The sequence below is a fragment of the Haliotis rufescens genome, unplaced genomic scaffold (genome assembly GCF_023055435.1).
Source record: "Haliotis rufescens isolate VD_foot unplaced genomic scaffold, xgHalRufe1.0.p SCAF_13, whole genome shotgun sequence".
NCBI lineage: Eukaryota > Metazoa > Mollusca > Gastropoda > Lepetellida > Haliotidae > Haliotis > Haliotis rufescens.
The window spans coordinates 560,597-572,481 of record NW_025963813.1 but is presented as its reverse complement, the minus strand read 5'-3'; the positions used below and the strand labels follow the sequence as shown (position 1 = coordinate 572,481).

Sequence of the window (11,885 nt, the reverse complement as noted above, 5' to 3'; positions counted from 1 at the left end):
TTTAAGTGAATGGTAAAAAATGATTATCTTAATTTCAAAACATTTCTGTTAAAGATAATATTATTTATACCATGTTTTTCAATGTTTAGGGAAATGCAGAGATACCCCCCCTAATTGAAGCTTTGGAGTACTCAGTTGGGTAAAAAAGCTTTATTTCATGTGTAAAGAGTAATGTAGCTGCACACACCTGCCACACTATTTCAAAAACAGGGCGATAAAGCTCAAAATAAGCCGAAAAAATGACAGCTTGCGTTTGTATGGTTAAATATGACTAAACCTCGAAATTGAACATCAATCCAAACATCGAAAAAAATGAACATCACCATCAAAAAAGTACTCGAAAATAGAAATTCCATTACAGCATGTGACAACCTCATCAGTCTTTTGACACCAAATATTCAAAGAAAAAATGATTAGTTTTGATGAAAACATCCATTTACTTACAAGAGGGTCTTAGCTTAGTGTGGGGAAAGCCCGAAGTGATGCAGGTCTAAGACGTTTACCACTTTGGTGAAACCCACCAGCACGGGTATGGTGCTGACAAACCTAGAAACATTATCATGCTGAAAAGGGATTCGAACCAGCAATCTTAGGTTTCTAGCAGCTCTGAACAGTGAATTGCATAAACGTCTAGACCACCTGTGCAAGATTTGTTTGTTTGTTGTTTTAAGCCGGACTCAGCAATATTCCAGCTATATGACGGCGGTCTTTAATAATCGAGTCTAAATCAGACAATCCAGTGATTGACATCATTAGCATCGATCCAAAAATTGGGATACGATAACATGCATCAACCAAGCCAGCAAGTCTGACCAACCAATCCCGTTAGTCACCTCTTACGACAAGCATAGTCGCCTGTTAGCGGCTTTTACAGCAAGCAAGGGTTGCTGAAGACCTATTCTACCCCAGATCTTCACGGGGAGACAAGCAAGGGTTGCTGAAGACCTATTCTACCCCGGATCTTCACGGGAAGACAAGCAAGGGTTGCTGAAGACCTACTCTACCCCGGATCTTCACGGGGAGACAAGCATGGGTTGCTGAAGGCCTATTCTACCCCGGATCTTCACGGGGAGACAAGCAAGGGTTGCTGAAGACCTATTCTACCCCGGATCTTCACGGGGAGACAAGCAAGGGTTGCTGAAGAGCTATTCTACCCCGGATCTTCACGGGGAGACAAGCAAGGGTTGCTGAAGACCTATTCTACCCCGGATCTTCACGGGGAGACAAGCAAGGGTTGCTGAAGACCTATTCTACCCCGGATCTTCACGGGGAGACAAGCAAGGGTTGCTGAAGACCTATTCTACCCCGGATCTTCACGGGGAGACAAGCAAGGGTTGCTGAAGACCTATTCTACCCCGGATTTTCACGAGGAGACAAGCAAGGGTTGCTGAAGACCTATTCTACCCCTGATCTTCACAGGGAGACAAGCAAGGGTTGCTGAAGACCTATTCTACCCCGGATTTAAATTGGTACCTGTGCAAGAAGTATGAAAACATCTATTTACTTATAAGAAGAATATTGCATAAAGTGAAATGAGTCATTACTTCAGTGCATCCTAGTTGGAAAAGGGACCATCAGTTTTTTTGTAAGACAAACATTTTTAGAATCTCAACCTTTTTAGTCTTTGAAACAAGCATTAACTTCACTCTTGTGGATTAGTTGGATTTGACCAACGGTGTCTACACCTGAGAGAGCAACATTCCAGCTACAAAGTCAATGCTTGGGGGAGTCATGACAAACATGTGATTTTCGGGCTTCTTTGCACAAGTCTAAAACAACTCATACAACTATACATCAGGCTAGCTGAGTGAGTGAGTGAGTGAGTGAGTGAGTGAGTGAGAGAGTGCGTGGGTGGGTGAGTGAGTGAGTGAGAGAGTGCGTGGGTGGGTGAGTGAGTGAGAGAGTGAGTGAGTGAGTGAGTGGGTGAGTGAGTGGGTGAGTGAGTGAGTGAGTGAGTGAGTGAGTGAGTGAGTGAGTTTACGCCGCTTTTAATAACATTCCAACAATATCACGGCGGGATCTTCGGCATGACGAGGGAACGCTTTAACCACTTGGTTACCCGACCGCCCCTGGCAAGCTGAGTGAGTGAGTGAGTCAGGTTTAACACTGCTTTAACAGTATCCCAGTTAAATCACAGCATGTCAGCTTAATGTTGGGGGAAAGCCCGAAGTGATGCAGGTCTCAAACATGGGTATGGTGCTGACAGATCTAAAAACATAATGGGGGCGAATCAGGATTCAAACCCGTAATCCAGGTTTCTGGCGTGCACAAGGGACGCAATCTGTCTTTAGACTGGGCCACCCATGTCTCAATTGGCAGTGTGTATGCCCAGATTTGCACAGTATGGCCACTCCCACAGTAGTCATCGTAGGAGGGGCTCAGCACATGCAACAAACCAGTGGTCGATACGGTGAGCAACCTCCCAGTTTGATGACATGTTATCAACCTTATATTCCGAGGGTATTGGGGACCAAGATAACCCTGGAACCCTGGAATCCCTGTATGGATTCTGACGACTTTGGGCCTTTATATAACAAGGTCAGGCATAATCTAAATTTGTCAAAAAACAAACAATACAGAACTTGTTATTGCTACTGGTCTAAAACACTGAAATGTATGTGTGTGTCTTGTTTAATGCTATTCAGCAATATTCCAGCTTTCTGGATGTGCCCTGTAAATAATCGATCTGGTGAGTGATATTATGAACAACAATCCAGGCCATTGGGTGGTTCGTGATCACGCGATCCACCAAGTCGCCAAGGCCAACCCTAAAGCTGCCTGTCACGACCAGCAAACATAGCTGGGGACTAATTCAACCCGGGCTCCCACATGAGTCCATTCAGGGAAGTGGGAGGTGACTTTCTTGTATGCATATATAACATGTGCTATGGGGTGGTCGGGTAGCCTGGTGGTTAAAGCCTTCGCTCGTCACGCTGAAGACATGGGTTCGATTTCCGACATGGGTACAATGTGTGAAGCCCATTTCTGGTGTCCCCCTATTGTGATATTGCTGGAATATTGCTAATGGCGGCGTAAAACCTCACTCACTCACTAACATGTGCTATAAAATCATAGTCTACAACGATTAACATACATAACATACCACATCTCATTTTTGCTACAACTTAACAAGAATTCTATGTTTTATGATATAAGGTTCAGGTTAAAAGCAAACATCTTGAATATAAATTCAAAAGAGCATTCAAAAGTACTACAAGCTACAGTCATCGTCTCCGGCATCAGTAAGAATGAGTATGGTTTTACACTACGTTCAGCAGCAATCCTGCACTGACAAGGAGGGGGGCACCAGATATGTGATCCACATATTCTTTGAATTGTTTGATAGGCATTGTAAGAAGTTGACGGATGACAAAGAAGACGTTTCCGTACAGTGTTGTCTTGCTTGACAACGGTAAAAGGTTCTATACTAAAACGTTGCCCTTACAGTATTTAAAGAAGTTGTTATCCATAAGTTGTGTCTACTTTGTCACATATTCTAAGGTACCCATGTGGGGAAACGGACCTGGACCATTGGTGCCTTAACCACTAGGATCAACCACAGCCCCACATGGCAACAGAAGGCTCTCTGACCAGATCACCATGTGACATCTCCAGCCTCAGTATGACAACAGAAGGCTAACCGACCAGATCACCATGTGACGTCTCCAGCTTCAGTATGGCAACAGAAGGCTCACCGACCAGATCACCATGTGACGTCTCAAGCCTCAGTTTGACAACAGAAGGCTCACCGACCAGATCACCATGTGATGTCTCCAGCCTCAGTTTGACAACAGAAGGCTTACTGGCCAGATCACCATGTGACGTCTCCAGCCTCAGTTTGACAACAGAAGGCTAACCGACCAGATCACCATGTGACGTCTCCAGCCTCAGTATGGCAACAGAAGGCTCACCGACCAGATCACCATGTGACGTCTCCAGCCTCAGTACGACAACAGAAGCCTCAGCGACCAGATCACCATGTGACGTCTCCAGCCTCAGTATGACAACAGAAGGCTCAGTGACCAGATCACCATGTGACGTCTCCAGCCTCAGTTTGACAACAGAAGGCTCTCTGACCAGATCACCATGTGACGTCTCCAGCCTCAGTTTGACAACAGAAGCCTCAGCGACCAGATCACCATGTGACGTCTCCAGCCTCAGTATGACAACAGAAGGCTCAGTGACCAGATCACCATGTGACGTCTCCAGCCTCAGTTTGACAACAGAAGGCTCTCTGACCAGATCACCATGTGACGTCTCCAGCCTCAGTGTGACAACAGAAGGCTCAGTGACCAGAATACCATGTGACGTCTCTAGCCTCAGTATGACAACAGAAGGCTCAGTGACCAGATCACCATGTGACGTCTCCAACCTAAGTTTGACAACAGAAGGCTCAGTGACCAGATCACCATGTGACGTCTCCAGCCTCAGTATGGCAACAGAAGGCTCAGTGACCAGATCACCATGTGACGTCTCCAGCCTCAGTATGGCAACAGAAGGCTCAGTGACCAGACCACTTTGTGACGTCTCCAGCCTCAGTTTGACAACAGAAGGCTCAGTGACCAGATCACCAAGTGACTTCTCCAAAGTCCGTCCTTGTCTATTTGTTTGTTTCTTGTTTACACTCAACAATATTTCAGCTATATGACAACAATCAAGTCTTCACCAGACAATCCTGTGATTGACATCATGAACATCAATCTATGCATCTGGATACACTGATATGCATCAACGAAGTCAGCGAGTCTGACCACTCTGTTCCGTTAGTTGCCTCTTACGACAAGCATGGGTTTCTGAAGACTAATTCTAAGTCGAATCTTCATGGGTTGAAGGCTCAGTGTCCAGATCACCATGTGGCATCATCCCCGGCAGCTGAGAGGCAGGCAGCGATGTGGCCATCTATGTCCAGTTGGGATGTCCTGCAAGAGAGCGGTAGATGCTAACTATTGACATCAGGACACATTGTTCAGTGCATATCATCTGGATGTCGTGTTCATGAACTAACAGGCACATGCAGGATTTTAAAAAGAGTGCACCTGACATGCAATTAGGGAAAAAAGTTCTTTTCTTAAATTGTCTTAAATTCAGACTTGATTCATTTACATTGTATTTTGATATTTCAATCAATGCATAAATATAAAACATCAGGAAAAGTGTGCCATTAAGTTAACTATTCTACATGCATATATAATTTGCTGCAGACTTGAGGACTCTGACTAGATCCAATTAAAAATTCCTGCACACTGATTTTATTATGCAGGAAATAAATCTTATACCAGTAACAGAAGAAGTGCCCATGGAATGCTTCCTTTCCTAAGTCAAAGCGAGCTCTAATGACAACTATAGGTTAATGAGGGCATATTACACTATTGATTAAACACAGGGGATATGTTTCAGTTCAACTCCACTGCCCAAAGTGACATACTCACATGTTTATCAAATATATATCAATATATTCTCCCAATTTGTTTATTTTAGAGTGAGTTGGGTTTAACGGCACTTTGAACAGTATTCCAGTAATATCACGGCGTGTCAGCTTAATGTGGGAGGAAAGCCCGAAAGGTCTTAGACGTTTACCACTTCAGTGAAACCCACGAGCACGGGTATGTTGCTGACAAACCTAGTAACATTATCGGGGCGAACTGGGACTGAACCCACCGTCATAGGTTTCTGGCGTGCCTAATGGATGTAATTCTGCCTCAGAGGACAAGGCCGTCTATGCTGCCAACATTTTAGATCAGGTTATATATTCTACGTACCCTTTTCCGAACTCCATGGTACACAACGGACATGCAGACAGTATGTTGTCCTCACAGCGAGGAGCTGACGCCTCGGCATCCACTGATGAACTGGGTCCATCTTTCAGTGTGTTCAGTGTTGGGTTTTTTAAAACTATTTTGCTTTTTTCACATGTTTGCATCTTATGTGTCTCTTCAGTATCAAACATCAGAACATCTTCTTCAAAATCTGACATATCTTCAGAATCTAAAACTAATGATTTTGAAGTGACAACAGCCTGATCATGTTCATCACATTCTGATGGGGAAGATCTTTGCTTCAGTGGTGAACAACTTTCAGTCATTTTAAAGGCCGTTACCTTCGGAGAATTGCAATCTGAAGAACTGTTATTGCTATGTGGTGAATTAAGTATTGAGTTCACAACTGAGCTGAAATTATGATTAATTGGTTTCCTCCTTGCACAGGCAAAACACATCTGAGGCAGGGGAGAGTACTCCTGATCACTGGATGACAATAAGGCAACATGAGTTGTTTCCCTTGGTCCATCTTTTTTCTGAAATGCAGATTATTCCTTGTTAACACGAGAAAGATAAAGTCATATTCAGCCAATTTAAAAAATCAAATACACAAAATATTACTCAATGTAGATCAAGTTATTAACATGATCTTGATACTAGCTTGTGAATTTGTTTTAAATGAAAAAAAGGATTTGACAAACACAAATAAAAGTTTGATCAGATACTATTTCATCCAAATTCATTCAAATCTGATTCAAACTGTCCATAGGAGTAAAGTTAAAATATCTGGTCTTAAGAGATTGCTATTCAATCAAGTGTGAGCAGCAGTTTCTAAGCCATTGTTTGTTGAATTTGATAATGTGGTACTTCAGTTTGCCAGAGGTTGCGTCCTTGACCCTTCAGTTTCTGACTCTATGATGGCGCATCACAATATTCATATGTGCCACTCAACAGAAAATGTCATGTCAGTCTGAATTTCTGCTATTCATGACAAAGTTAACTCAAGTAAACTTGTTTAGTAAGTCTCTATTCGGCCTCCAGACGCTCACTTCGAAGATGGTGGATGGGTTGTTGACATGGCAACTGGTGAAAAGCCTATGCCTACATTCATGTAATCTCACAATCTTTAACTCTGATGGCACGAGGCAACCTCATCAGTTACAAGCATAGGGGCTACATTTCAACAAACACATAGTGTTTTTTATTAACATTAGTGACTGAAAATGGCAGTTACTTACAAGAGCTTTAATCAAAAGGCTTGTGTAGGGGCAGAGCCCCCAACACCCCTTTTAATGTCACAAGACGGTCAAAATGGAAGCGGAAAAACTTACAAACCGTTACTAAGGAAGGAGCTTGCGCCAAACCTTACCAAAATGGCAGAAGGTATCCGGTTTTCTGTGATCTAGCCATAAGAACATTTGTTTAAAACAACCAATTTAAAAATAAATAGGTGATAGACATACAGGAATTAACCGTACTAGATTGAATTTGGAACTGATCCTCCAGTGTGAGGTTTCAAATGTTTAATACTGCACAGTTAAATCTACAGGTAACTCTACATTAAAAACACGTTATTATGTACAGCTCTTTTCTACTATGATTATTGTTTGTTTGTTTGTTGTTTAACGCCGCATTCAGCAATATTCCAGCTTTATGATGGCGGTCTGTAAATAATCGAGTCTGGACCAGACAATCCAGTGATTGACATCATGAACATCAATCCACACAATTGGGATACGATGACATGCATCAACCAAGTCAGTGAGCCTGACCAGCTGATCCCATTAGTCGCCTCTTACTACAAAAGTACAAGCACAGTCGCCTTTTACGGCAAGTATGGGTTGTGGAAGACCTATTCTACCCCGGATCTTCACAGGTCACCATGATTGTCGAGTGAAGCAGCCAGGGTCGACTCCAATGTTTTCAATGGGTTGTCAATGTGAACCTGAAAGTAGCTCTTTTACAAAACATGATACTGTATTTGCTCAAACACTGTTTGCTTACATCATCATGATCATTATATTTTACTGAAAGTGTGAAGGACAGATACTTCGTAAGCCAACCTTAACTGGATTAAAAGAAAATTAAGTCAGCCTGCAAGGTTTAGTTCTACATCTTATGTCACTGTGGTAAACATTGTTATTATCACATAGCTCATTGTGACTCAAGATTACAAGATCTCTGTTGTCCCTAACACTTGTAATACACTATTGTTGTACCGAATGTTTCCCTGAAAATGTATTGCCTCTGACATTCAATATTGTATTTATCATTATTTCAAATTATGGACTATGATGAAAATAGAAGTATTTTTCTAAATGTATCAGCTTCCGTATTGATCCGCCTGTCAAATCAACTGTTTGAAACCTCTGATAGACCACACCATCTTTCTGAGGCAAGAGAGCATTTATCAAACATTTTCACCCTTGCCTTGCCTTGTCTAAGAATAGCACTGCATCTCCGTCACTGCGATGAGCGTTCAGTTGCCCTACTTAAAATACAATGAAGTTTGCACTAACAATAAAATGTACAAAGTACTTGATCACGTTGATTGGAAATTTGGAAAGAGTCGAAAAACCTAAAAAATATTTGGCTTCGCTTAATAATTGGAATAAGTTCAGAAGAAATTTGGAATGGATATGGGGGTGGCCAAAACAGCGGCCATGTTTTGGGAACCTGGTTGCTGATCATGTAAGGTGGTTTCTGATTGGAGTATTGATATGTGCAGTAGTCCTTTCCCTGGCATGTCTGTTCTAGCACAGAAAAGTCAGCTTGAAAGGGCAAGCGTAAACTAGAATTGATATGGTCTAGTGGACAATGTTGCCTTGAGAAGACGGACCATATTACATTTACCTCGGAATCAAAGATGCATCCCTGCATCGGCACATTTAACTGTAGATTCAAATATTCTCTTGATTTTGTCACCAATCAATATAATTTCATGATATTGCCACGCCACTGACTATATTACCATGACGATAGATCAGGTGAAATGAGGTTTTAACATTGTGTTCAAGCTTATTGCACTTTCATGATGTTTACAGGGACATGCATACTAGGCTTGGCATACTGGCACATAAATCATTTGCAATATATTGCAATACGGAGGGCTGTATTGCAATACATATTGCGATTTACGTATTGGGGCCCAAATTATTCATATTTGTACTGTTCAAATGGTACTTCTTCATTCAATAATCCAGACTTCAGATTGTCAGAGGGGTAGCATGGATAAACAAGACTACCTATTACATCATCAATATGGAATAATTAAGGTTTACAACTTGAAGTGTGGCTGCACAGTGGTAGAAACTAATAGTTTCAGTTCACTAGTCCTTCTGATAATATATAGAAAAACCCTTAATAATGGCAACTTTCTACTGGTCCTTAGGATACCTTTACTATTTGGCAGTTTAGCAAGGACTTAAGGACTAGTGCCAATTTCTAAGGCTGCTACATGGTTTAGATAGAAACCCAGTCCATCCAAATACCTCACGATAGTAGATATAATTTATATAATTATATATTCATTCTTCTATTCAACTATTCCATTTATACCAAAAATATTAATACATTGTATTGGGAATGTACTGTATCAGCTGTATTGCAAAATGTGCACAGTATTGCTGACGGATTTATTGCAATATACCGGTACACCAGTTATATCGCACACCCCTTGCGCATACTGCTAGCCCACCGAGATGCCATGCCGCAGTTTAACATGAATACCCCGCTTGGACACAGTATACTGACTCCGAGCCAACCAGTCCTTATTTCAGTCCCTTAATGTCGAGTGCAGGCAGGGAAACAACAAGAACCATCCATAATGTCTTTTGGTATGACACGGCCACAAATCAATACATCGAACATCTGCTGTCTGTGCACTAGACCCAAGATGTGGTTATCATGGTCAGAAATAAGCATGATCAGTGATGATAACAATAACCATGAAAACAAACCTGTTTTTCCATCAGTTTAAGTTCGGGCAACTCTTGTATGTACCCTGTCTCCGACTCCTGTCTTCTTAGTTCAAGTAATCTTCTTCTCAATTCTCTCAACTGTTTGTCAGGAACATCTAGAATTGATGCAACCACTGTATCACTGCTTCTGAAAAACAATAAAAGCCTATTATCTTCTTGATGCATTTTCAGTAGATCTAGGATAAATAACCCTCCCAAAATAAATATCAGCTCACTTGATGAAAACTAAATTGTCAGCATAGGCACGACACAAATATACCCCAGCTACCTTTCTTTATTACCCATGGGTGAAGAGACAGGTCGTGAGGTCGTGAGGTCTGTTTGTCACAAGGTTTACCAAGTTTTATTTGTTTCGATTGGATAACTGTGACCTTGCTGTGGTCACGCATGAAAGGTTACGACAAAACTAATCATTCATAAAAAATAGCATTTATCAAACCAAACACTCATCACACGCATTCCATATTAGTCTTGACAGTGCATAGATCTGCCATATTTTCTTGAGTATAGTGAGCACCCAAGTATCATGCGCACCCCCCTCTAATCATGCTAATGGCTTCAGTAAATTTGTATATTATGCTCAGAAAAAAATGACACTGTACCCCTTCAGAGAATTCCTGTAAACGAACGGATGATAAGAAACTTTGTCAGTACAAATTTGAAATATGAGATAAAAAAAAAATCACCAGACATGTTGATTTACCGTTTAAATTGTATTTTTTGTTGTGCTAGGCATCCAGGGATTACTTGGTTCACTTGGAACAATTTGACCAATCACCGCCGAAAAGGGTTAACCATGTTAACCAAGAAGTCAGTACATACAGAAACGCTTTCACAACTTAAAATTTGATTTAACGTGAAAGTTTTGTGTGATGAAATGAAGCCTGTTCAAAATATTTGGACCAACATCTAGACTTACGTTTGTTCTCCATCCGAGTATTTACAATGTCTTTACAATATTATGGCATTATACGAGTATTCTCAATGGCTCAAAACATTATTTTGTGCCATGAGCATTGATATTGAAAACCACTTGAACGCAAACAATATACATATAAATGAGTGTCCTCCTTCAAACCTTTGGTGGACTTGTTTATGATTGCCTGTTTCCTCATCTGAGAGGCAGATAATTTCGGGTTCTTCAGAATCTTCATTTCCTTCTGCGATGTTATCCAGGTTTTTAGGACTGGAATTAGACCGCATGGTACTGGAAATCTTTCTCTTCTTAGAAACGTTCCCATTATTGTCGTTGTCAGGAAATATACCCGGTTGAACAGATGGTTTCTTGTTTTTTAAGCTCAATCTCTTTCGTTTCCCGTCTGTCATGTTGAATTTGAGATTACCGCCATGCTTCGGATGTATGTTGTTTTTAATCACGAAAGAGTTAAAAAGGGAGACAACTCAGTCTTTGTATTCAACTCGTTACTCCAAAGGATTGTCGCACACGCAACCTGAGTTCGAATCGCATTAATATTTTCCCATTTTTCCTCCTTTCAGTCCGCAAATAAATAACAGCCACATGACGGTTTAGTTGTGCTTTTGTCTAACAACAAAATGCCCGGAAAGTCGTTATTGGTGACTATGTCACATGTCAGAACAATATGGCTATGTCTACACGTGACTATAATTATTCGCGTGATGTCGCTTTCAGTTTATTTTCCATATCATAAATGTAACTTTCCCCTAAACAGGTTTTCAGGGCATTTGGTCGATGAACGGGTGCTTTGTCATCTTTAAGGAAGAAGTCATTAACGGCAAAAATGCTGGAACCGACCGAGGATCGGCATGAAAATACCAATATTTTGTAGAGTGTTTATATTCCCACCCAAAGTTCCATCTCCGTGAAATGTAATGCCACCACGGCTTCTTTTTCACAAGGTCACACACACTCGTGTCGAAACTAAACATCGCCTTTCTTCCAAATGAAAACTCTGTTATTGTTTTTCAATTACGACTTGAGACTCAGAATATCCCACTTTTCCTCAACTTCTTCAGCATCCCCCTTCACCACAGTCTTTGTCTGTGAACCGTCGTCACCATCAATGCACTTCAAAATACGTCTCCTGGTGAATGTGGTCAATCGCTGGATGACGCCAGCAGGAATTCTGCGCCACTCATCCAATGAAACCTGTTCAAGCTGCTGTCGGTT

General features: G+C 41.4%; 2 protein-coding genes across 2 annotated transcripts; both read right to left on the bottom strand.

Annotated features, from left to right (window-relative positions):
- Nucleotides 1–3,852: 3,852 nt before the first annotated feature.
- On the bottom strand, nucleotides 3,853–4,729 carry LOC125378829. Its single transcript, XM_048394790.1, has 2 exons — nucleotides 4,718–4,729; nucleotides 3,853–4,614 (listed from the first exon to the last, which is right to left on the bottom strand). The coding sequence occupies exons 1-2, from the start codon at nucleotides 4,727–4,729 to the stop codon at nucleotides 3,853–3,855; spliced, it is 774 nt and encodes a 257-aa protein (XP_048250747.1).
- A 41-nt stretch (nucleotides 4,730–4,770) lies between these two features.
- On the bottom strand, nucleotides 4,771–11,092 carry LOC124148614. The gene is made up of 4 exons (XM_046519795.2): nucleotides 10,815–11,092; nucleotides 9,716–9,863; nucleotides 5,760–6,292; nucleotides 4,771–4,919 (listed from the first exon to the last, which is right to left on the bottom strand). Exons 1-4 carry the CDS (start codon nucleotides 11,060–11,062, stop codon nucleotides 4,847–4,849), a joined length of 1,002 nt encoding a protein of 333 aa, XP_046375751.2. The 5' UTR covers nucleotides 11,063–11,092; the 3' UTR covers nucleotides 4,771–4,846.
- Between the last annotated feature and the right edge of the window lie 793 nt (nucleotides 11,093–11,885).

Excerpts from the sequence above, each read along its gene's own strand:
- LOC124148614 (XM_046519795.2), bottom strand. The coding sequence starts at position 11,062 with ATGACAGACGGGAAACGAAAGAGATTGAGCTTAAAAAACAAGAAACCA. Across the intron at positions 9,864-10,814 it reads CATAAACAAGTCCACCAAAG|AAGCAGTGATACAGTGGTTG; the intron begins GTTTGAAGGAGG and ends ATTGTTTTTCAG. Across the intron at positions 4,920-5,759 it reads ACCATGGAGTTCGGAAAAGG|GACATCCCAACTGGACATAG; the intron begins GTACGTAGAATA and ends GCTCTCTTGCAG.